This window comes from Cinclus cinclus, chromosome 1, assembly GCF_963662255.1.
Source record: "Cinclus cinclus chromosome 1, bCinCin1.1, whole genome shotgun sequence".
Taxonomy (NCBI): Eukaryota; Metazoa; Chordata; class Aves; order Passeriformes; family Cinclidae; genus Cinclus; species Cinclus cinclus.
The window spans coordinates 18,423,140-18,446,373 of NC_085046.1; the positions used below are offsets into that span (position 1 = coordinate 18,423,140).

The 23,234-nt window shown below is 36.5% G+C and overlaps 1 protein-coding gene across 1 annotated transcript in view; it reads left to right on the forward strand.

Moving 5' to 3' along the window:
• The first annotated feature begins 894 nt into the window (after positions 1–894).
• The window catches only part of NEBL (nebulette), an 87,807-nt gene continuing 65,467 nt past the window's right edge, over positions 895–23,234 (forward strand). Inside the window, 5 exon segments of the mRNA XM_062494437.1 lie at positions 895–969; positions 1,065–1,136; positions 7,450–7,554; positions 11,043–11,153; positions 17,371–17,481. Of these exon segments, the coding sequence (XP_062350421.1) occupies positions 895–969; positions 1,065–1,136; positions 7,450–7,554; positions 11,043–11,153; positions 17,371–17,481 (474 nt within the window).

Sequence of the window (23,234 nt, forward strand, 5' to 3'; positions counted from 1 at the left end):
AGAAAAATTATGTTAAAATGCTGGTTTCTCCAATTGATCTTGTAATACATTCTTGCTTGTTTTGCAGAAGTAAACACTATCACTGCACCCAAGAACATAAGCCTATCTTTCAGTTTCATTGCAGCTGGAGTTGGTGACTTCATACTGAAAAAGGCTGGTTTTTAGACTGCAGACTATGACAGTTTGTAATAGTGAAGGTACATACATGTTTGTGTGAGTACATAGCCATGTATTCTTGTAATACAGACTTGTCTATCTATGTATGCTCAGGTTTAATCTGCAGCTGACATGATTATGGAAAAAAATTAAGGAATTCTATAAGCTTTGTGGAAAAGAACTAATTCTGAAAAAAATATACTAGCGGTTACATCTACTGGAAAATGAGAATAGGGTCTTTTTTAAGCAAGAAGCATTATTATTGGGATGATAAAATAAAGTTTTATGATAGCTGATTTTGGAGTCACTGATGCCTTGAATCTTACAATTGGGCAGTTTCCCATAAAGTTAGAGTCAATGTTACCCTTTCAATCCTGTTAATTCTACTAAATTACTTAGGTTGCAGATTAACTGCATCACAGTATTTTGTGTTCATAGTAATTTTTAAATAGTTGCCGGGGATAGGTCATTTAATTATGTTTTATCAGTAAGAAAGCATTAGCTCTGCTGTGAGTGATAGCCAGCAAGGCCATCTGCAATGCCTTTCAGTTCACTCACTCTGAATTGTTCAGATAAAGACTGTCAAGTGCTGCCTAAATAAGGAAGGAGCCGTGGTAGGGTTAAGTGCAGTGGAGGACACAAATGGACCATTGATTCCAGGCATGCTGGAGGGTCTGAGCTGTTTCCTGCAGCATTGAACCTTTTAAGAGTTTTCATTATTTCCCACAAAGTATTAAAATGCGAGTGTCTGCCATTCAGGATCTCAGGGAGGATGAAAATGAGGACTGGGAAGAAGAAGAAGAAGAAGAAAAGGTGAGTTATACCCCAATAATTTTGCAAAGTACTTATTTCCTAATGTTTTTACTCTTTAGGACAATAAATCTGTAATGATTGCCTTTCTCTTTCAGGTCTTCCTCAAGCCTGTTATTGAGGACAAAAATATGGAACTGGCCCGAAAATGCAGTGAATTAATAAGTGATGTAAGTGATGGTGACTATTTGCATCCTCATATTTGCATTTCCTTTTTCAAATACATTTATATTTATGATACATATTTTCTCAAATATTTACAGCATAGCATGTGCCCATCCAAGGCTCAAATAATAAAAACACACAAAATAATAGAAAAGCACAGATTACTCTGGTACTGTAAATTATCTGCCACGAAAGAATGAGCTTTTCAGAGCACTTGGATGGTATGAAGCATAGGCCCTAGAAAGGAGTGTTTCAGAATGTGGGTCTCAGGCAGAGAGTATCTGCCATGAGAACACCTTGGCTGCTTTTATCAGGAAAATGTGGTGGGTTTTTCTGTTTGCAGCCTACTCCTATGCAGTTTAATTGGTTTGAATAAAACTGGGTTCCAATATACATGGCTGTAAGGAGGGATGTTAAAAATAAAAGATGAATTTTTATTATCTTTTTTTTTCCTGTGCTGATAGATGTCCAAAGCTGCTCAGCACATTGTTATTAACTGTGCTTATAGGACAAATCCACTGAAATGTTAGAATATATTTTAAAAATATTTAGCTAGCTAATTCTTGATTTGGTTACTATAGATTTTTAAAACTGTGGATCAGTTATATAAACATTATATAAACATCATTGGTGAGGTCCAAGACATTTTAAATTGGAGTAGATCTGATTGCTTTAATGTAACAGGATCAAATTTACCTTGATGGAAATTTATTTTTGTTTCTCCCTGGGACAGTGTGTCTGAAAAGTAACTTTGTCCCTTTGTGAGTGCATGAATGTAAAGAGTTATGTTTCCCCTGTGGGAAAGCTGGCTAGCCGGAGAGGAGACCTTTCTGAGGGAAGAGTGACTTGCTTCAACAAATGTTCTAAAGAAACCAAAATATGGTGTCTGGCTCTGTTATGTTATAATCTGATATTTAGCTTTGGGTTGTTAATTTAATGGGAATAGAACATACAGAATCTACATTTTAGGCATGGATTTTTAGGGGTTGTGTATCAGAGAACAGTTAACTCAGAAGAAAAGTATCTGGGATGTGTAAAGTGTTGCAGTGCTGGCTTGGAAGTGTGACTTGACAAGGTCAAAGTTTCCTCTTTTTTCTTGTCCATACACTGCCTACTTCAATTTTTGCAGAAAGAGTGCTGCAAATTGGACAGATCCTTAAAAGAAGCTACCAAGATGGCTCCTTTGTAAACTCAATCTACTTTAGGAAGTAGTAGAGATTAATAATATTTTTACTGATAGATATATACATGCTTTCTTTGGGGAAAAAAGGGCATGTGGTGCATTAAGTGCCTTTCAACTGAGGTAAAGGCAAAAATTAAAATGGACCTGAAGCACTTATATGGCCCAATATACATTTATTGCATCCATGCACCTTCTTTCTAAACATGGTCACTGTTCTTAAAGACAAAAACTTAATTGAAAATTGCTGAAGACATATTTCTTTAACTGAAAAGGAATTATTACTCTGCTGTGTACCCATTAGGAGTAATGTTGGCTGTGGCTCTTAATTAATGGATAAATGGAGTGGCTGTATTTTCTTGGATTTTCTGCAGGGACTTGAGAGCTAAGGTGAATAGCGAAGTCAAGCCAGGCTTATTATGGTTCAGGGATGTGGGCTTTTGCTGAAAATTTGTGATGTGTTTAGCCTGCAAGTGTGTTAGATTTTCCTTGAGATATGCCAGGCATAGTGGCAAAGTATTATTGATGCTTTCAAAGCAAGAACAATATATAATGGTCCAGACCAATCTAATTTCAAAAAAGAGGCTCTGGTTTAAAAATAACATCCAGCTTTGGGGCTTTATTCAACCTCTGATGAAATCAGTAGGTTTTCCTTCATTGGCTTGAATGGAATATGCATGGAATATGAATTTAGTTTTCCAGAATTTTTTGCCATAATAGAATTTCTTATGACCAGCGAAGTCCTTTTTGCCTGGGTATAAATTCCTCACCCTGTGCATTTCATTGTGAAGACTAATAAATTGCAAGGAGTTTGCATTCTTACCTTCAATTTTTTGACTTGTTGAAATTCAGAACTTTTTATATATTCCTTCTTTTTAGCATGAGCCTTTGCACATACTACTTTTGTGTGGATTTATGATTGGTGTACATTTGTACACAGTGTTTGTACAGTGGTTTTATGGTGCCTGCAGTTTGATGACCTTGGAGGAGCAGCCTGTGTCCTTGCTGACCACGAGACTGGGTGATTGTCCTTTTCTGATGGTGGAGCTGTCAGCACAACTCCCCCATCAGAATGCAGTGCCAGGAGTGCACATGCCTGAGATACTGAGGTTGTTTTATGCTTGCCCTGGATTATTTACAGGCTGACTATAATTTGGCAATATGATTTTGAAAAAGTGTTACACTGCCAGCCCTTGATGAATCTGTAATTGCCAGCCTTGAACTCTATGTAGGGGAAGTTGTGAAGTGTTTATGTGCTCCAGTTCTTGAGAAAATCCCCAATTTCATTTGAGGTTGGCAGATGTTTGTTCTGGGGTTGTGATACCCCCTGGATTGTTTCTCTTGACAATCATTCCATTTAATCTCCCTCTGTTATGAAATTTTATTCCACAGATGTTTTCAAAACTGTCATGTGTGTTTGATTTATATGAATTGCCTTCCTCTCCAGGCCTTTTCTCTTCCACATTGAAATTGAGCTTGTCCATTTGCTTGTAGTATATTTTTGTCTCTTCTTTATTTTGATTATGTGGTGTGATGTTGTCAGTGCTGTTGTAAGCAGAGATGGGAACAATTATAGAAGGTAATTGACCAAACTATCATAATCCCTTTTGATAGAATGGCAGACACCACCTTCTGAAGATTCTGCTGAATTTTGGAAATGAGTTGTACCAGTACTACTTTTCCTCTAAAGCAAAAAAAGGACTGCTTGCCATTTCTGTCCTTGCACAGAGTCCAACTTTGCTTCAGGATGTTTCTGTTATAAAGCAAAGTTGAAAAAGACCTAGAGCTAATAGACACTGTGCCAAACTAACAGTGTTTTGACTACCTAATTCTGGGTGCAACTGTTCCCCTGGACTCACCATTACTAGTCCCAGCCTCTAACTCAAGAGGACCTTGAGTATGAAATTGCTGGAGATTATTAAAATACTGTGTATTTTAGTAATAATACTGTATGACTGCCATTTTCTCTTGCTTTTATCTTGGTTCCTATGGTCAGAGTAAGGATTCTGTGTAGATGGATCTGTGGTCTGACACTGTCCTTAGTCTTATAAGAGGTTATAAGTTCAGAAATGTAAGTTTGGAAAGTAAATCCTTAGTGGAAGGAAGTTCACTTTTGTTCTAGCATAAAAACTACATAAGAAGGTTTAGACATTTTCTGGTGTTTTCCTAGACATAAATGAATATTTTAGATATGACAGTTCTACAATGGATCTTTGCCTGCTGACTGCTGATGTGGTTACACTGTAGATGTTTAGATTATTAAGAATAGTTTTTTGAGTATATTCATATTAAAGTTAGATGACCATATGTCCCTGAATAAAAGGAATGGCGACTGCTTGAATTATGCTGTTGCTATTGGAGTCTTTCCTTTAGCCCACAGTCTCCCTTCTGTGTTTCCCCTTGAAAAAAGCTGATGGAACAGGCTGTGGGTGAGATTAATTTTCTTGGTGAACCAGGAAGTTTCAGCTTAAAGGTTGGATACCCTTGTTTTATAAAGTTGATCTTCCCATATAATATCCATTAAGAGAAAAATGCAGCTTGAAGCTTACTGTTTTGGTGGTTGTCTAGGAATTTTAATCCACTTTACTGGATAGTTGTGCTGCGGTCAGAGTAAGTTTTATGATGAGTCAGAGAGAAGAAAAGGATCTGGAAAGAACTATGAAAAATTGGGCCTTTAGTGAGCTATTGAACTTCAGAAGTATACTGAAAGGATAGGGCTCCAGGCCATCATTTGCAATTTCTTCCTGTTGGTTTTTTTCACAAGGCTTACCAGATCTGCTCAACCTAATCAGTGTATTTTGTGGTGAGGATCCACAGTCCACTTGTAGGCAAAATTTCTTATTCAATGTTTCATACATCTGAATTTTTAATTAAAGACTTTGATAAGGAATATTAGCTTCTCTGCCTATTCATTCCAAACACCGGTCATGTTCAATCACAGTCAACCTCTTGAACATCTTCCTTGCATTGTTTACATTAAGTATGGTTTGTAACTGCAGGTGTCATGACTTCATTATGCTTGTGCCATTTCATCCTCCATCTTTCTGATTCCAAGCAATGTGGACAACTGGACTGTAGCAGAATGAAGTTTGTTGGATCAGAATTTGACCAAACATTCTCTCTAAATTGTGTATTTGAGTTTGTGTGCATTTTGTGGCTTCTATGGGTTACTATAACAAATGTGACTAATAAAGGATTAAGGAGTGGCATTAGTAATTTACTGCTTTCTATTCTTTTGAAAGCCTGACTTCTACAGCAGAACAGCTTTGCTTCTTCTAGTCATGTTCTGTCATTCCCCTCAATTAAGAGATACCTTAGGAAGCTTTCGTGTTTGATTCTTGAATGTAATTATTACTCTGCAATTAAAATGGATATAATTACAGTCAGCTTTCAGATGTCTGTGGGTTATTTATCTAACCAGCAAGACTCTCTGTCTCCTCTGCCAGAATCACAGCTTTACAGGAGTTTCTACTGGGAATACCATCAAACTCACCCAGTAGACAGTCAGCTCTGTAAACTTCCCATGCATGTGTGCAGGTTGAACTAAGTGCCTGCTCGTATTTATCATAAAAATGTCTTTTTTGTGTGGTGCTCTGTAATTACCTGGGAGTATGATGATGAGGTTATATGAACCATTGGCTTTGTGAGTCCCTGAGTAAAGTCATGACAGTAATGTTGCACCCATTGTTCACCAAAAGGTTTTTTTAAAGAAGAGACTGTAATCCACAAAAGCAGATGAGGTAATTCAGAAGGGATGCGTAGATTCTTTCAGTAGTCCAAATCTGAATGGGCTCAATATTAAGCAAAATAGTTTCCTGTGTGAAGATTAACTGGTCATGAGTTTGAGACGAAATTTGGCATTATCTAATCCATTTTTCAGTAGACACAAACTTTGTCTTAGAAAACACAGGAGCTCATTCTGTGTAAGCTGCCGTCCTTCTCGTAAGTTTTCCCAGTCCCTGTAGAGGAGCGTAGACTAGAACTTGTGATATCCATTAAAGATTCAGAGGAAGAGGATATTAAGGCTGCATATTTCTGTAATGCTCAGATGCAGATCGTATTGCTTCTGTCAGTGCTTGTCAGCAAGTCTAAAGTGCATAAATTCAAGCTGCTGTTATGCAGAATGTGAAAATGAGGTTAGAGAAATGGTAGCAGATAATAACCATGAAAGCTTAGTACTAAATAATTCAATTTGCATCGATCTAAACAATTCTCTGTACAAAGAAAGAATTGTCACTAAAAACATCTAAGGCTATCCATGTAAAGTGTCTGTCTTTAAAACTTATTTGCTCCATCTCATTATAAATCACCATCTTTCTTCGTGCAGTTCTCATATAATGAATGTTCCTACATGTTAACCATGTCCATAGATGTTATCCTTCTTGCAATCTCACTAGGAAAAACAATACATCTGACTTCAGCAACACTCATGTGATTATTATACCTGCCCATAGTCTTTGTCCCATTGTAAGGAAAAGTTTGGTTGTTAAAAAAAATTTTATTTTTCCTTTTTCCTAAATATGTCATAGTGTCCTGGTTTTTTTTCATTGTTTCCTATGTGCTTTTACATTTTAAAAAATGCTTCAATTTAAATTTGGTCTTTAATAAATTTTGTTATTACTTGAATGTCATGACTGTTGGGTGCTTTGCAGCCAATGGTTTGGCAGTGGGCTCTTGAATTTATTCATATAACTCCTGGATTCATAAAGGGGCATTTGATGATGTTATACAGATTCTGCACTTGCTAGGTCTGTGTTAGAAGTGAAACAATTTTTATCTTTGAGATCAAGGATCAAGGAGATCAATTATTTGAGTCTTCTTTCTTTAGAGACACTAAAACATCTACAACAGTAGTGAAAATGTGCTCTAGATGTAGAGGAAAATCCTGTCTTTTTCATCTATATTATTAAAGAGTTCTGTGACTTTTACATAGCCCTGGTAATGTGCGTGAGAACTGGTAGCTTCCCTTTATGGTTTAATTTGATTCAGCCAGAGGTATTTGGAAACTGCCCAGCACAGTATCCATTAATAAAATGAAATAGAAATAATAATAGTAAAAAAAAGAAAAATAACCAATGTTTACTTATCTTTGTGTGTGTGTTTTAGAACATTTAAACTTCTTTTCCCTCTCTTTGTAGGTACACTATAAAGAAGAGTTTAAAAAATCTAAAGGCAAGTGCATATTTGTACCTGACACCCCGCAGCTAAAGCATGTGAAAAGCCTTGGTGCTTTTATTTCTGAGGTAAGATCTAAAAGACTGAAGAATTTTCTTGGCTTCTTATCCTTCCTAAAAACACTTTCAATTGAATACTGTGATTTTTAGCAGGGGAAGGATGGCTTATTTCAAATGATAATTCTATTTAAAGCTGATGTGACTTAAAAGGCTGTAATTAGTGTATACTGTAATGTGAATAATAATAATAATAATAAAATTTGGAATTACATGACATTTTTATTTTGGGATTTGAAGATACTTTATTAATTGTTCTGAGCCGGTCCTAGCTATCCCATTTTATGTGTGGGTAAACTGAGGAATAGGAAAGGAATGTTACTTTTTCTGCAGTGATGAGGTTTGCAAATTACACTTGTGTGAAATTTCCCTGCTGTGGAGATTTCACAGCCTGACATCAAACAGAAGGAGACAAGGAAAATGTTTCCATATTATCATCCCTGTCCTCCTTCAGCAAGAGGCCTGGGGTAGACATCAGGTCAGTGCCATCTGTGGGTTGCCTGAGCACTTGCATGCATATCTGTCTGTCTGTCTGGTTATTTATATCTGTCTTTCTTTATCTATCTATCTATCTATCTATCTATCTGTCTGTCTGTCTGTCTGTCTATCTATCTATATCTCTATCTAATATATCTATATCTAATACCTATCTCTGTCTCTGTCTCTATCTCTGTCTCTATCTCTGTCTCTGTCTCTATCTCTGTCTCTATCTCTGTCTCTGTCTCTGTCTCTATCTCTGTCTCTATCTCTGTCTCTGTCTCTGTCTCTATCTCTGTCTCTATCTCTGTCTCTATCTCTGTCTCTGTCTCTGTCTCTATCTCTGTCTCTATCTCTGTCTCTGTCTCTGTCTCTATCTCTGTCTCTATCTCTGTCTCTATCTCTGTCTCTATCTCTGTCTCTATCTCTGTCTCTATCTCTGTCTCTATCTCTGTCTCTATCTCTGTCTCTATCTCTGTCTCTATCTCTGTCTCTGTCTCTGTCTCTATCTGTCTCTATCTCTGTCTCTGTCTCTATCTGTCTCTATCTCTGTCTCTGTCTCTATCTGTCTCTATCTCTGTCTCTGTCTCTATCTGTCTCTATCTCTGTCTCTGTCTCTATCTGTCTCTGTCTCTGTCTCTGTCTCTGTCTCTATCTGTCTCTATCTCTGTCTCTGTCTCTATCTGTCTCTATCTCTGTCTCTATCTCTGTCTCTGTCTCTGTCTCTGTCTCTGTCTCTATCTCTGTCTCTATCTCTGTCTCTGTCTCTGTCTCTGTCTCTGTCTCTGTCTCTCTCTGTCATCTCTACCTCTATCTCTACCTCTATCTCTACCTCTATCTCTACCTCTATCTCTACCTCTATCTCTACCTCTATCTCTACCTCTATCTCTACCTCTATCTCTACCTCTATCTCTACCTCTATCTCTACCTCTATCTCTACCTCTATCTCTACCTCTATCTCTACCTCTATCTCTACCTCTATCTCTACCTCTATCTCTACCTCTATCTCTACCTCTATCTCTACCTCTATCTCTACCTCTATCTCTACCTCTATCTCTACCTCTATCTCTACCTCTATCTCTACCTCTATCTCTACCTCTATCTCTACCTCTATCTCTACCTCTATCTCTACCTCTATCTCTACCTCTATCTCTACCTCTACCTCTACCTCTACCTCTACCTCTACCTCTACCTCTACCTCTACCTCTACCTCTACCTCTACCTCTACCTCTACCTCTACCTCTACCTCTACCTCTATCTCTATCTCTATCTCATCTGTATCTCATCTCTATCCCCTCTCCCTCTCCCTCTCCCTCTGTATCCATCTATATCTAACTACCTCTCTGTCTCTATCTGTCTGTCTGTCTATCTATCTACCTATCTCTATCATCTGTCTATATCTATCTCTGCATACCTGTTACATGTGCACACACACACACAGCTGTAGTGGCAAAGAAAGATCAACAGTTTCCAAAGTGTCAGAGCAGCATTTACTGCCAGCTCTTCATGTCCCAGGCACAAGGTGCTGTAGGATTGCATCTCTGGTTATTTTACACAGGTAAGAACAGTAGCAGAAGTTTCACCTGAGAGAGAGTGGCTTCAGTTAGGAATCGCTGATTCTGAGTGATATTTCTGTCACTATGGCCCTTTAAAAAATTAAAATCTTGGTGCCTTTTTTTTGTGCCACCTTTATGATTGTAATAAAAAAGTTTCAGTATCTCTGTCTGAGGTTACATAACTTATATACATTCTAAGTTCTCTTTTTGATATACAATGATTTGATGTGTGGCTTTCAATATAAATGCATCTAATGAATACTTTTCTTGTATTTATCTTCCTGTTTTCTGAGGACTGGCATGTCCCAAGGGAAGTAAATCTGATACAATTGCACTTCATGAAAGACAGACTATTATGGTCTACAGAAATAAAGCATATAGAAAGTATTTGTCTAATCCATCTCTCTGATTCCAGAGAATCTGCTGCTAATTATTAATCAAAGATTTAGAGGTATAAAAATAGTCTAAAATTCTAAACTCTATAGGTTTGATATTACCACACTTTGGAGCACTCTGCCTGTTTATTGCGGCATTACCTGAAGCCAGTGATGTGATGGATGGTTTATCTTGTAAATTACTGACCTCTAGTGTTCCATAACCTGTATTTGCAAATCTTGGACGCTGACAATGTTAACAGTATGGCCATCGCAGTGAAAAAGAGCCCTCTGTTTTGGGGAGCAGCAACAAATGTTACAGCAAATTATTAATATATATACATATAATACGTTTGGGGAATTAGCCTCTAAGGAAGAGCTGTATATGTCACAGTAAATAAGTGATATTGGAAAACATCATCGAAAATATTTTTGGTATTTATGATTACTTTCACAACAGTATTGCTATTATTGCTTTATGAATTTGAAAGACTTAGATCTGAAGCAAAAGCCTCACACATTTTTGGCAATTTTTCTGGTATCTTTTTGTAAAACCCCTTTGTGAGGAGCTGCCAGTAATGAATACTGGAGGAAACACAGGATAAATAAAATGTAATTTAAAAATGAGACTGTAATATGAGCAGATGAAACAGAAATGATGGCACACATGCTAACTTCAATGTTCTTCTCCTTTCTAGCTACATTTATTGCTGCTGCTTATTAGTTGGTAAAATATTTATTGTTGTCCTTTCATTTGCTCCCATTATTCAGGACTCTGGAAAAGAGAAAGAGGAAAACTAATTTTTGGATTTGAAAATGATTTGAGAAAGGATAGAAAAAACTGCCTTGCTTATTTTATTTTGTATTTCCACCAAAACTATTTAATTTAATTAGGAGGAGGTATTTTGCATTGCTTTGTGAATTAGACACATTCCCATAAAGTATTATTTAAAGATGTTTTGGTTTGAAAGTTAATGGCAGCATTAAATTTTTCTAGTTCTGGTCTATGTCATTTTACTTACTAGAAAAAATAAGTAGTATGTTTACTTTATCTTGATTTTTACGTTGTGTGTCACCTTTTTCTGCCCTCTAGGTGAAATATAAAGGAGCTGCTAAGAAAGACCTTTCCAACCCTCTTTATCAGCAGATGCCAGCCACAATTGACAGTGTATTTGCGAAAGAATTAATGCACCTTCAGAGCAAGGTACAACTTTAGAATTGCAAAAATGATATTTAGATTAATTGTGTGTCAGAACAAATATACTTTGAACAAAATATTCGAGTGGACACTTGATTGTCTGCTTGATTTATTTGGGTGAGCTTATCATCCAGAGTTTATCACCATAACTTCTTAACTTCAAAAACTGCTACTTTTTAAAAAGCTGATAATTTTACTTTTGTTTATTAAATATACATTTATAAGCTGGTAGTGCGTTCACAATCCAGTGAAATCCATGAATGCAATAAGGAATTATTGAATTCAGAGACATTGCATGTTCCTTATGAAATGAATGAATCTTATATAACTTTTTTCCAGTTGGGTGTTGTATTAGCTATATAGAATGTTTGATGCTGAAGGCAAAAGAAAAAAAAACAAACAACTGCTTGCTTTAATGACTTCTAAAGGCACTTAGTGGTAGCAGTAAATATATTTCTGATGATCTGCACACTTCTACTTGCAACAACCAGTAAAATAGTAAATTCTAGTTCAGTTGCCTTCAAGGGCTCAAAAATATAATACCCTAAGAGTAGGCAGGTGACCCTTCACTTCCACTGACCTCAGTGGAATTGCAAATGTTGAGTGTGTGTAATATGAATGAGGTTACAGATTTTCATTGTTACTCATGAGAATTACCTTGGATAGGTGGTCTTGACTTTCTGTCCACCAAGCATTTCCATAGTTTTCCTTTTTTTGCTTTCTCCTCTCTTAAAAGATATCAACTACATATAGTTGAAAACAGCCAGTGCGTGAAGGGAACATGCTGCTAAATCCATAATATTGATTGTATCTCAATATGCATTCTTGTAATGCAGTGATACTTTTTCAGACAAAGGGAAATATTAATAAAAAAAAAGAGAGGACTAAAATCTCAGGACAACTTGTGAAGCAGTGCTGTGATATAAAACATTATGGTAGTCAAGTCTAAATTAAGGAAATATAATAACACATATTTTAGTTTTCAGAGTTTGAAAAGGAGAATATATACACAAGTTAAAGCACCACAGTAGCTGAAATGACATTTGTGTGACATTTCATTGTAAAGAGAGTGATTAGAGGAATTACTGTAAACAAAATTGGGAATTAAACTTGTATAACATTTTTAAGCCATTGGCTTGATTTATAAAACAGTACTTAACTATTTTGCCACAGATTTACTCCCAAATTCATTCCAAATTATTACATTCTACATTAGCTTACACAAGTGAGGTTAATTAACATTGGTGATGTGGCAGAAAAGATAAATAACTGAAACTAAAAGTGAAACCATTGGTTCCTAAAAAACCCTTTTAAGCAAAAGACTGACATTTCTATTTGGTAGATTTTGAAGGCTTTCTTCAATCATCCAACAGTTCTAGAGAAAAAAATATGCATATAGAATGAGTTATACTTAAGCAGAAATTTTTCCCATAAAGTTCATACTATCCCCTTAGGAGTAGATGCATTATAAATCATAATATACCATAAAACTTAAAGATATGCTGACACATTTTTCCAACTTGTGGTTTACTGCTGCAATGGACCTGAATTTAATGCTACTTTGAGAGAGATCTCAGGGGATTTTCTAGTGAAAAATCTTCTCCACAGTATTCAAATCTAATCCATATTGTGCCTATCACTGCAGTACCTAAGTAGCTAATACAAGGATTTCAGATTTCAGCTGGGTCAGGATATGGCAGAAGGGCTTTCTGCTGCATCTGTCTAGCTGGGATTGTGAATTTACAGATCATCACTTCAGGGGGAGACTACAGATATGCCATAGGAAGGAGAGTGAACAGCACCAGCTGGCCATCGTGCCAGCTCTGCTCCAAAAAGGCTGCTGCGAGTGCAGAATTGCAGTGTGAGTTACAGTAACTTGATTTTAAAATGGGCACTGATTTTCCTGAGAGGTGGAAAATACGTGTGCCCCCTATCCACATTAGAACAAATTTGCACCTTTGACTTCCTTTTCATGCTTCTTGGATGCCATGCTTTTGTGGGCAGATCAAGCAGGACTCTTCTTGCTCTGTGGTCCCCTGTTCTTGGCAGGATCCACAGCCTCATGTGCTGAGCAGCTGCGCTGGGACTAGAGAATCATGGTGTGGAAGGAAGAAAGCCCCTGACTTTTCCCCAGTGCTGCCTGCTGGCACAGCCTGGGCTGCCTCTGGCAGAGGATCTCCTTGCACACTTGTGTCCTCTGCAGATGGGCTCTCCTGTGATGCAAAGTTTGCTCCTGAAATGGTGCCCAGCAGTCCTGTCTTCAGCCTACCTATATCTAACCCAGTTTAGTAATTTGGTACACCATTTCAAATCTCACACACGATTTAGGAACTTGGAGACAACTAGGGGAAATTTCCTGTTTTTCTCAAGGAGCCATATCCCACCTACAGCTGCCCTCCACTGTCCTCTCCAGAACCAAGAGGCCACAGCACCACTGCCCACATTTTCATTCTTGGACTCACGTGGTAATTGTCAGTGCTTTCAGCAGAGGCAGGATCTCCTTCTTCAGGAGTCCTGCCATGCAGTGTCAGTACTGACATAAGGATCTTGCTGTAATGGGGAGTACAGCACCCTGACACATGTAGTTCTTTCCCTGTGGATCCTCTTCCCCATATTAGCTATATTGAATCATGCTCAATTCTCTCTTCAAGATACTTAGGAAATCCTGGAGCAAAACTACCTGCTGGCTTTTGCATGAAACCCATGTTTGCTCTTTTGTGTTTTATGTAGATTTGGCATGAAGAATGAAATAAATATCCATAGAGAATGACATCTATCCAAAACTGACAAAAAAAAAAAATCCCAATGCTGTTTATGGGAAAACATGTTTCAGGAAAATAAAAAAGGAAGTTTCACATCCCCACATACTTGGGTGGCTTTTATCAATTTAATTTTTTCCTTCTTCATACAAAATTTGACGGTGGTCTTCTAAATGCTTTTCTTGAGAGAGAGCAACCAGATTTGCCTCCCTCTCTCACTTCTGTCATAGTTGTCCCCAGGGTAAGCTAGAAAGAGGAGAACTCCCTGTCATCACTGAATTATTTCACTTTTCTTCCCAGCCTACAAAGCTTTCACCAATTTCCCTGTTTTCTGTGCTGAGAAAATAAATTTGATGAGAGCAGTCTAGTCAGGGAGCCTTAATTTTGATTTTTCTGAAAAAAAAAAAAAAAAAAAAAAGGAAATTTTTGGAGAAATTGCAATATTCCTGTGGAAAATATTGCAGAAGGAAAATTTTTGATCGTTGCTAGCTCTGTGCCAAGTCTTCTTGTCTGAAGATCAATATGCTGAATACTTCCTTATGTAAAACAATATTTTTTTAAATAAGGTGTCAAAAACAATGATAAAGGTATTTAAAATTGCTTGGGGGAAAGCAATGTTGAATAAAAGTAAGCACTTCATCACTTTTTTCATCTCTTTCTTTCTGCCATAAGAAGTGATTGCACTGTTTTTCTTCTTATCTAAAAGGGATAATCTAAAGCAAACTGAAGGCAGTTTAATTTTCTACTTTGCACAGGGCAATATCTCAAAGAGTCAGTGTTGAACAGTATTTCCTGTTTCTCTCTAAAGGCAATGAGCCAAGAGAATCTTAAGCAGTGTATTCAACTTCCAGAGGAAGTTGAGTTTTTTTTTTTACAACAATAAAAATTTTGGGGTTTTTTATTGCATAATTTCTGATCATATTGCACATTATCAAATTGTTTTATGTAATTTTTCAGGTTTTTTTTTAATGATAGGAAATGTCATATTCAAGACTTCCTCTGTTTTATGGTGGGAGGTATTAGTCATCTGTACTTCTATAGTTCTGTTTTACACAAATACATTGGATAATCTAATTCTCTATATGAAGATTAAAGAGGCATTTTTGGTCTTGAACATTTCCTCCTAGAATACCCTACTTTGTGAATGTTAAGTTCAGAACACATCTTACTGACTATAAAGGGAAATATAAAAATAAAAATGTGATAGTGTCTAATGTATGCTAAAATGGGGTCAGTCAGAGCTATGTTAAAAGAGCACAAAACCTTCCTTAATGCAGCTTCCTATTGACACACTGGTAAAAGTGAGAAGAAAAATAAAAAATGAGTACTTACAAATTGGTTCAATCTGAATTCATCCCTACTTTAATAATTGCCTTGTATTTCTCAAGTTAATAAATGGCACCACTACAGGGTAAAGGTTATGTCAGCGACCTATAATGGTTGATCTTTGTGTAGAGTAGTTTCGTATGTAGATTTGATAAAGGAAATGCAGTTTAGCTAAAACTTGAAAACCAACATGAGTTGAGAAATAAATGTATGCATACTAACCTGTAAAACAATAGTTCTAAGAATATTGATGAACTAATAATAAATATTTTATCATGCTTAATTGGAAGCAATTTACAAGTCTGGGAATAGTTCTGCTCTGAACTGTCTCAAACTAAAGTAGACAGCCATTGAAGGAGTGCTGCATCAAGACTATTTCAGTGAGTTAATGAAAATAATGGGAAAATATAGGAAGAACAGATGCCAAGGCAAGTGAAATAATTGCTAGATTAAGCTAAAGAAATGGTCATCTTTTCCCAAGACCAGTGGATTCTCATAATTTCTGTTAAATTTCTCATGCTAAGAGTTGATGTGTTACTGTATTTTCAGATCTTGGTTACACAGCCCATTCACCAAGGGAAAAATAGAGCTGCTGAACAAGCAAAATGGCAATGTAATAAAATATCTGTAAATTAGTAGATTTTGGAAGTAACTGAATAGGTCTTCTGTTCTTAATGGCATTAAGTGGGGAACATCTTAAAAGTGACAGTGTAAGCAAGGAGAATTAGAAAAAGAGTTTTTGTGGTGTATGTTTGTATAGTAATTACACTTTTGTGAAGAGTCATTTGTTAGGGGTGCTTCAGTCATGTTAAAGATTATGTGCTTTTCCATTTGCAAATGTAACCAGTGTAGGCAAGTCATGGACTCTGTTTCCCTGTCAGTAGTGTTTGTTCCTGCAGAGGGCTGATTGCCTTTCCTTGCGTAAGGAGGTGGCACATTTTAAGGCTCCTGATTTGATACTTTCACACAGTAGCAGTGCAAAAATACCGTTCTCCCCTTCTTGTCTTAATCTCTCAGGCTGTATATCATTTTGTAATCTGAGCTAGTCAAGGCAGATACTAACATTGCTTTGGGCACACTACTCTGTAACTCAGATGAAATCTTGCTTTAAACAAAAACAGATACAGCATTTTCTCGCAGTTCTACTGTCCTGTCCTAAAAGAGTGTGAATCTCTGTAGTTGAGAGTTTCTGTCTCAAAACTTTCACAGTATTCTTTTATTGCTATCATGGGTTTTTGTGTCTATCCGTCTCCTCCTAATGAGCTTTCTATCTTATTTAATACTTGCTGTCTTTTTATGGATTATTTTAATGCTTGCTCATGAGAGCTATTAGAAAATGAATTTTCTTGATGTTTGCTACTCTTTAGGCATCAAAACGTGGTGAATTTTCTTTAATATAAGCCTAAAAGCTTCTGACAAAGATAAGTGTAAGATCAGCTTTTCAGGCACTTGTAGTATGTGAATGTGTGTATGTAAGTATAACACTGTACCATGAAAGATGGATGAGTGACCAACACAGAGTTCCATTTCTATCATAAAAGTAAAGGTGTTTATAAATTCACAATTCAATTCCATTTTCATTTACCATGATGACAATTGAATGTAAATACTATTTTTCTTTGTGAACCCGGGGCTAAGTCAAAATGCGTGTTGTGCTGGTAGTTTCCCAACAGTGGAAGAAATAGAACTTAGGGCAATGGAAATGGAAAACTTTATTTATGACAAATGCATAAAATATTTTTTTTTTGTTTCTGAAAATGGAGAATAATTATATTGCTGATAGCTTCAAGTGTATTTTACAAAAAAAAAAAAATAGTGGCTTTTGCTTATGCTTTTCCCTGGTCTGACTTCTCACCTTGTTTAGCTTAATTTTCTGTATCTATATATTACTATTTCTTTCCCCTGTGTACCCATGCATCTGTTGCAATAACAGATGCAGAGAAATCTCTCTGCTGACTATGCCTCGTATGTCTGTTTTGGGTGGAAGCTGCTCTCATTTCAGTGTTCTGGTTCCATTAAGGAGCTTAATTATTTATTAAGTTTCTTCCTGAAACCTACTACACCACTAGGTTTAACATAGCTCATGTTATTATACCTGTTCTTCTCAGGTCACAAAAGTATAATGTTGCTTTTTTCAGGTTTTCTATAAACAAAAACATGATGCTGAGAAAGGATTTTCAGACTATGCACGTATGAGGGAACCTCCAGATGTTAAACATGCCATAGAAGTCAGTAAACACCAGAGTGATGTAAGTACTTCCCCATCTGAAATGAGTGTGCTTGTTTTGGGTAGATACATCTGTTACAGCTTACTGAAATGAATTAAGCATGGAATATTTCCATATTTCCTTAGTTGGTGGTTTTTTATAAATTATTTGCTCTGAAGTAATTTAGGACATAGTGTGTGTATAAAATGTGCTATGAGTTACAGGATGTGAATTTTATTCTGAACTGCAATGGAAAGTGGCAGTTATTGTTTATCAGTAGTAATTAAGTGCTATCACTTTGAAATAAAATTGCAGGCACAGGTTTTTCTGAATTAAAGTTCTTTGTTTAAATGAATGCCAGTGTTGTTTCAGTGTCTTAATCTGCTAATACTTGGATAGTTCTTCATGGGCGCTGTTTAGAGGAGACAAGTGAGCTGTGTCTGCCCTGTTCTTGCATGCTTTTATGCATATGAAAAAGTTTGTTCCTGTCTCATTTATATATACATCAAGTGAATTTTCAAAAGAATTTAATAAACTAATATATAATTTATTTTACAGAATCTGAGCCATAGTGTTCAGTTTGATGCCTGCGTTGGTTTATACTATTTGACCAAATTATTTCTTCTTGTAGTTTTATTTAGATAACTTACAAATAATTAGGAGTACTTAGCAATATTTTGAAAGTTGATTGCTTTTTTTTTTTCAGCTGTTTGTTATCATCTTGAAGTTTTCAAGATTTTCACAACATAAAAGCCTAGTAATAATTACATTTTTTATTAGAATCAAGTCAGATTTGATTTTGTGGTCAAGCTAGCATATACTAGCTCAATGCATCATTGCTTGGGGCTGAAATGCTGCCCAGATTATCAGTCTTGAATGACACAGACACAACTTTGAAGAAAAAATTAAATTCGTTTTATGTTTTGTATAAGCTTACTTGTGAGAAAAACAAATTTTAGGAGAAGATTATTGAAAGTAATGATGTCATTTTAAGGGGTACACAGAGCTTTTAAAACATCTAATATATAACCTTAAAAATTTTGATCTAGTCCCATTCTTGTTTAGGTAGCCAAATTAATTGAGGTAGGCATGCCATTTTACAAATCTTTTCTCTTAGATAAATAGGATATTTGTTTGCTGCTAATAATGTAGAAAATATAGCTTGGCCGTTCATTTTAAATTGTCTTAAATTTACCCTATCTTCCTCTACTAACAGTATAACAAACACTTTCAGGTTATGTAGGCTGAAAACTAAATGTCAATGCTAGATGTATGTCTGTGTGCAGAATCTTGACAGCAGTTTGCTGATTAAAAGGCTGCTGGAAAACTTCAGGGAAGCATTATGTTTGAAGAATAACTGTTTCTTCTGCTGGGAAATACCTGCAATGGAATTCCCAGCAGTAATTTGCAACCTGCCTTGATTACAGAATTCCCTCTTCCTGTCAAACACTGTCCATTTCTGCTGTTGGAAGCATCAGGGTGTCACACTGACAGAGCCTAGGAGCTGGGAACATGAATGTCTCTCCCCGGAAGCAAGAGGTTTTTTTTATTTACCTATCAGTAGAAATGATGGTAGACTACTAGGAAAGGAAATAATGCTGGAAAGAGAGATGTGAATTCCTCTCAGAGAAGGTGGTGGGACTAGGAGGAATATGAGACAAGTTCCTGTAGCAAATTCATCATAGTTTGGGGATTAGTATGCTAGTGCAAAACCTATTCCCCTTCTACAGCTGTATATCACCTGCTAATATAATTAAGGAGAGCAGGTTACAGATGTAAGAATAAATGAAATTTAGTTGTTTCATCTTTCACCCTTAAAACAAGCAAAAAAAAAAAAAAAAAGAAAAAAGAGGAAATGAAGGCAAACATGGGAGGGAAGGATGATTTGATAAATGAGAACTTTTAACAGTATGTTAGAAATAATGAAAAAATATGAGGGAAATTATTTTCAGCCTGAGAGAACTTGAAAAAATCAAATAAGTCATCCAAATCCAACAAAAAACCTTTAACCAGTTATTTTAATGTGTTAACAGATTTTTTCTGGTTGCCCGTGAATAGCTGCAGTGCAATGGGCAAATACCTATCACACATAAAGGAGCAAGTTATGTAATCCAGTTGCTGCTCAGCAGAATCACACAGCTCTTGTGGGTAATATTTGGGCATCATGGTGAATAGCTGTGGATTTCTTCTTTTCTAAGTACAGGTTTAATTAAGAACCATGTCAGTTTTCGCCTTGGAGTCAGAACACAAAACAGCGAGCATTCCAAATGTGAAGCACTTGTCTTTCCAAACTATTTCAGGCTATCTATGTAATCATAGCTTTGAAAGTGCAGAGAAAAATAAGGGAAACTACTGGGGAGCTAGAAGGACAAAGCTCTTTTATCCACCATTCAGTACAGTTTACCTGTGGGAGCAGAATGCATTTTTACCTACAAAGCTCTGCCAACTCAATTCAACATTTACATGGAGGGCTTGCATCTAATAGGATTAGGATGTGTTTAAGACTATTTACTCAGTCTTAAAAGGCTGACATTTATACTCAACTCTGTGAAACATGCAATTTCCTTTAAAAATTAAAACCTGTATTCAACTTACCATACATTTTTTGCTGACATTTTGAATCTGTCATGTGCTGGAGCCTTCACACTACTTTGGATATCATTAGCATGCTCTGTATGTTTGGGCAGAAACTACGTAACAGGGAAATACTGTAAAATCTCCTGAACAATATGATCATGTATAAGAAAATAATTTTTCTCTTTTTTATATTTAGACCGAAGAAAATTACTCTCAAATGAATGCAGGTGGTTTTTCTAATGACAGGAAACATACTTTAAAAAGAATTTAACTACTACATAGTACTTGAAGGGAAGCGTGTTTATCCAAACCAAAGTACTTTCTCAAGAATTTGTGTTTGTGTTTTTTGAAGTGAATGTAAATGATGGGACTTTGGCACACAAAATCATTTTCAGAAGAGTGAAGTAGGGACCATCAGCCTACTTTTTTCTGTGCTTAGCTGATCAGTTAACTAGTCTGGAAGTTTCCAACCTTGGGACCAAAACTAAGTGGTGGTCTTAAAACAATGTCATGTCACAAAACAGAGTTTTGCTTTATGTGTATCAGAGTATCATATGAATGGAAGGATGTAGTTGAACAGTGAAATGACATGACAGGTAAATTTCTAAAGTGAAGAAATCACTTGCTATGTTGTGTCTGTGTGGAAGCAGTTCATAGCATTTGATTAAGGTACTCAAAGCTGTGCATCATAATTTTGTCTGTTCCATGAACTGATCCATCACTGGGCATTTTGAATAGGAAAACAATTTAAACATTATAGTAGTTTAAATATTCTGCTATGTTAAAATAACTGATTCTTCTCACAACATTACATGGTATGAAATAAGGATGTGGTGTTCTGATTTTGCAGATAAGAAAACTGCAGTGCACTCATCTATGAGCATTTAAAAGGCAGTTTGCACATCTGATTTTAAAGCTTTGGTATCTTTTATCTACAAAACAGGGCTTTTTTAGAAATGTTAGTTGACAGATGGGCAAACTTCTGATGTATATGTATACACTTTCCACTTCACATGAGATTAGTAATGATAATTTATGTGTTTCACTCACCATCTAAATTTGAATATTTACGATGTCTATATTGTCTTAGGAGTAAGTTGTTTTTCATGTTCAGGATATTGTGCAGTCACAATCCACACACACACACAAAAAGTACATTCTTTCTGATAAGACCAAATGAGCAGATCTTAAACTGGATGTGCTTAAATACCATCAGTAACATACCCAAATGTTAATGTTTGTTTTTGATGCAGAGCATGGTAAAGTCAAACTTATTCTGGCTCTCTGTTCAGTATCTGTGTTAGAAAAATCACCTTTCACTGACTAACTTTCTGCTGACAGTGGTTGTCAACAGTGGGTCCCCCTGGACCACTTTCAACTGGTGCTGAAAATGATGTTTACTCCTGATGTACTTGGGACCAATCAATTTTAAGGCCCATTACTGGAAAGGATGACTGCCTCAATCTGTAATGGGGCAGAAATGTGTTTGTCTCCTTTACAAAAGCCGGAAAACAGTTTTCAACATCATTTGAGTAGGAATTAGAAAAGCAGTTGCCAATGATGTTTGTCACCAGCTAGTCATTTTCTTAGTGTTGATGGACTCCAAAGCGTAGATGAGAGGAAAGAGGGCAGAGACACAGCTGACAGGCCATTAGTTAGTGGACTTAACAGGTCTTAGAAAATGCTAATCGGGGACAAACAGTAAGAGACAAATTCTTGTGCAGACAGGTGTGCCCAACTTCTTGCGGAATCCTTAAGAGGGCAAAATGTGTTCATAGCTGCTTGTGCATATTTTAGTAATTTATTATGTATTGTTTGGAATAGCTTTGGTATTGGAATTAATGAGAAGATAAAAGATTTCAGGAAAGGTCTGGATCTCTTAAACCCAGGTTTGCTTGGCTCACCATGTAGAAGGTACTATTTATTGACTGACAGTCTGAGATGTTTGCAGCATTATTAGAAATCTGTTTACTTTGTGGCACTGAAGTGCATTCCACTGCTATTCATGTAAAGTGAGGCACCTTCTAGACCCTGCTGGGGTAACTGGATCAACATGCTTATCCTCAGTGGACTTTATGTATTTTATAAGAGCTCAAGGTTTGGCCCTATTAAAATCAGTCTACTAATTATTAGCAAGCCCTGAATATTTTCCATGCTTTGCAAAAAACAGTTGCACTTCAGAGTATGTAATCAGATTTAGGATTAAAGATGAGGAATAGTTTTGATCCAATTTTTGCTTCACAAAAATGTTGAACAATGTAACCACTTTTTATTGTAATTTCAGATTGCGTAGAAACCCACTTTAAATTTAGTTGGTATCTGTAAGTTACTGTTTTCAGCTTTAAAGCTTAAGATGGTACCTTTTTTTTCCTCTTTTAGCTGTTCCTTCTTACTCACTTGCATTTCTCACCAGTCTGCTGTAACTCTCTGTCTAGGTCTTTCACTGCTGCTCTCAAATTGTTAGCCCAGTTACTTTCCCAATGCAAAAGCCAGCTGGAACAAATTTTTGTAGACCTGTGGTCCTCATGCAGTGGAGCAATTCTTGAGCCCTTGCTGACAGTTTTTTTGGTAGAGCCTGAGAAACCCTTTGAAGTGAAGATTGAGTAAGGGCATAGTGTAAGGCCTGAAAATTCAAGCTAGGGTATGAGCCTCTTGGCTGAACCAGCTCAGGACAAAAGATGTCTCCTTCTCTGGGTGCTTCTGCCATTTCCTTTCTTTTGTTGCTTTCCCCCCATCATGAGCTTCTTCACTTTCCATCTTCTGATGCCCATGGGTGCACACACCAAGCCAGTTGCTTTGCCCTGTCTACATCTGTTCCCCTGCTCTCTCAGAATAGCTCTGGTTTTACTGTTCTAACATAGCCCTATTAAAAAAAAAAATAAAAAAATCACTAGATGGAACAGAATAGCAGCTGTGTAATAGAGGCCAGCACAGTGTCCCAATGGGAGAGGGTCAGCATCCAGGGATTGAGGTTATTCAGGAAATGGGAAACATATTTTTTCTTTCTTTGGCCTACCTCTGACAAACTACTGTTCTGCTGCATAACATTTTTATTCTCACTGGAGTATGACAAGCTGCAGAATGGAGCAAATATATATTGCAGACATTTGTAAAATGCTAGATGACTTACCCTCAGACATAAGTAATAGGTATACTGGTTTGGGTGCAGGAAGAATAATAATTCACTCAGGGAAAGATACAGCAATTGGCCTTGCATC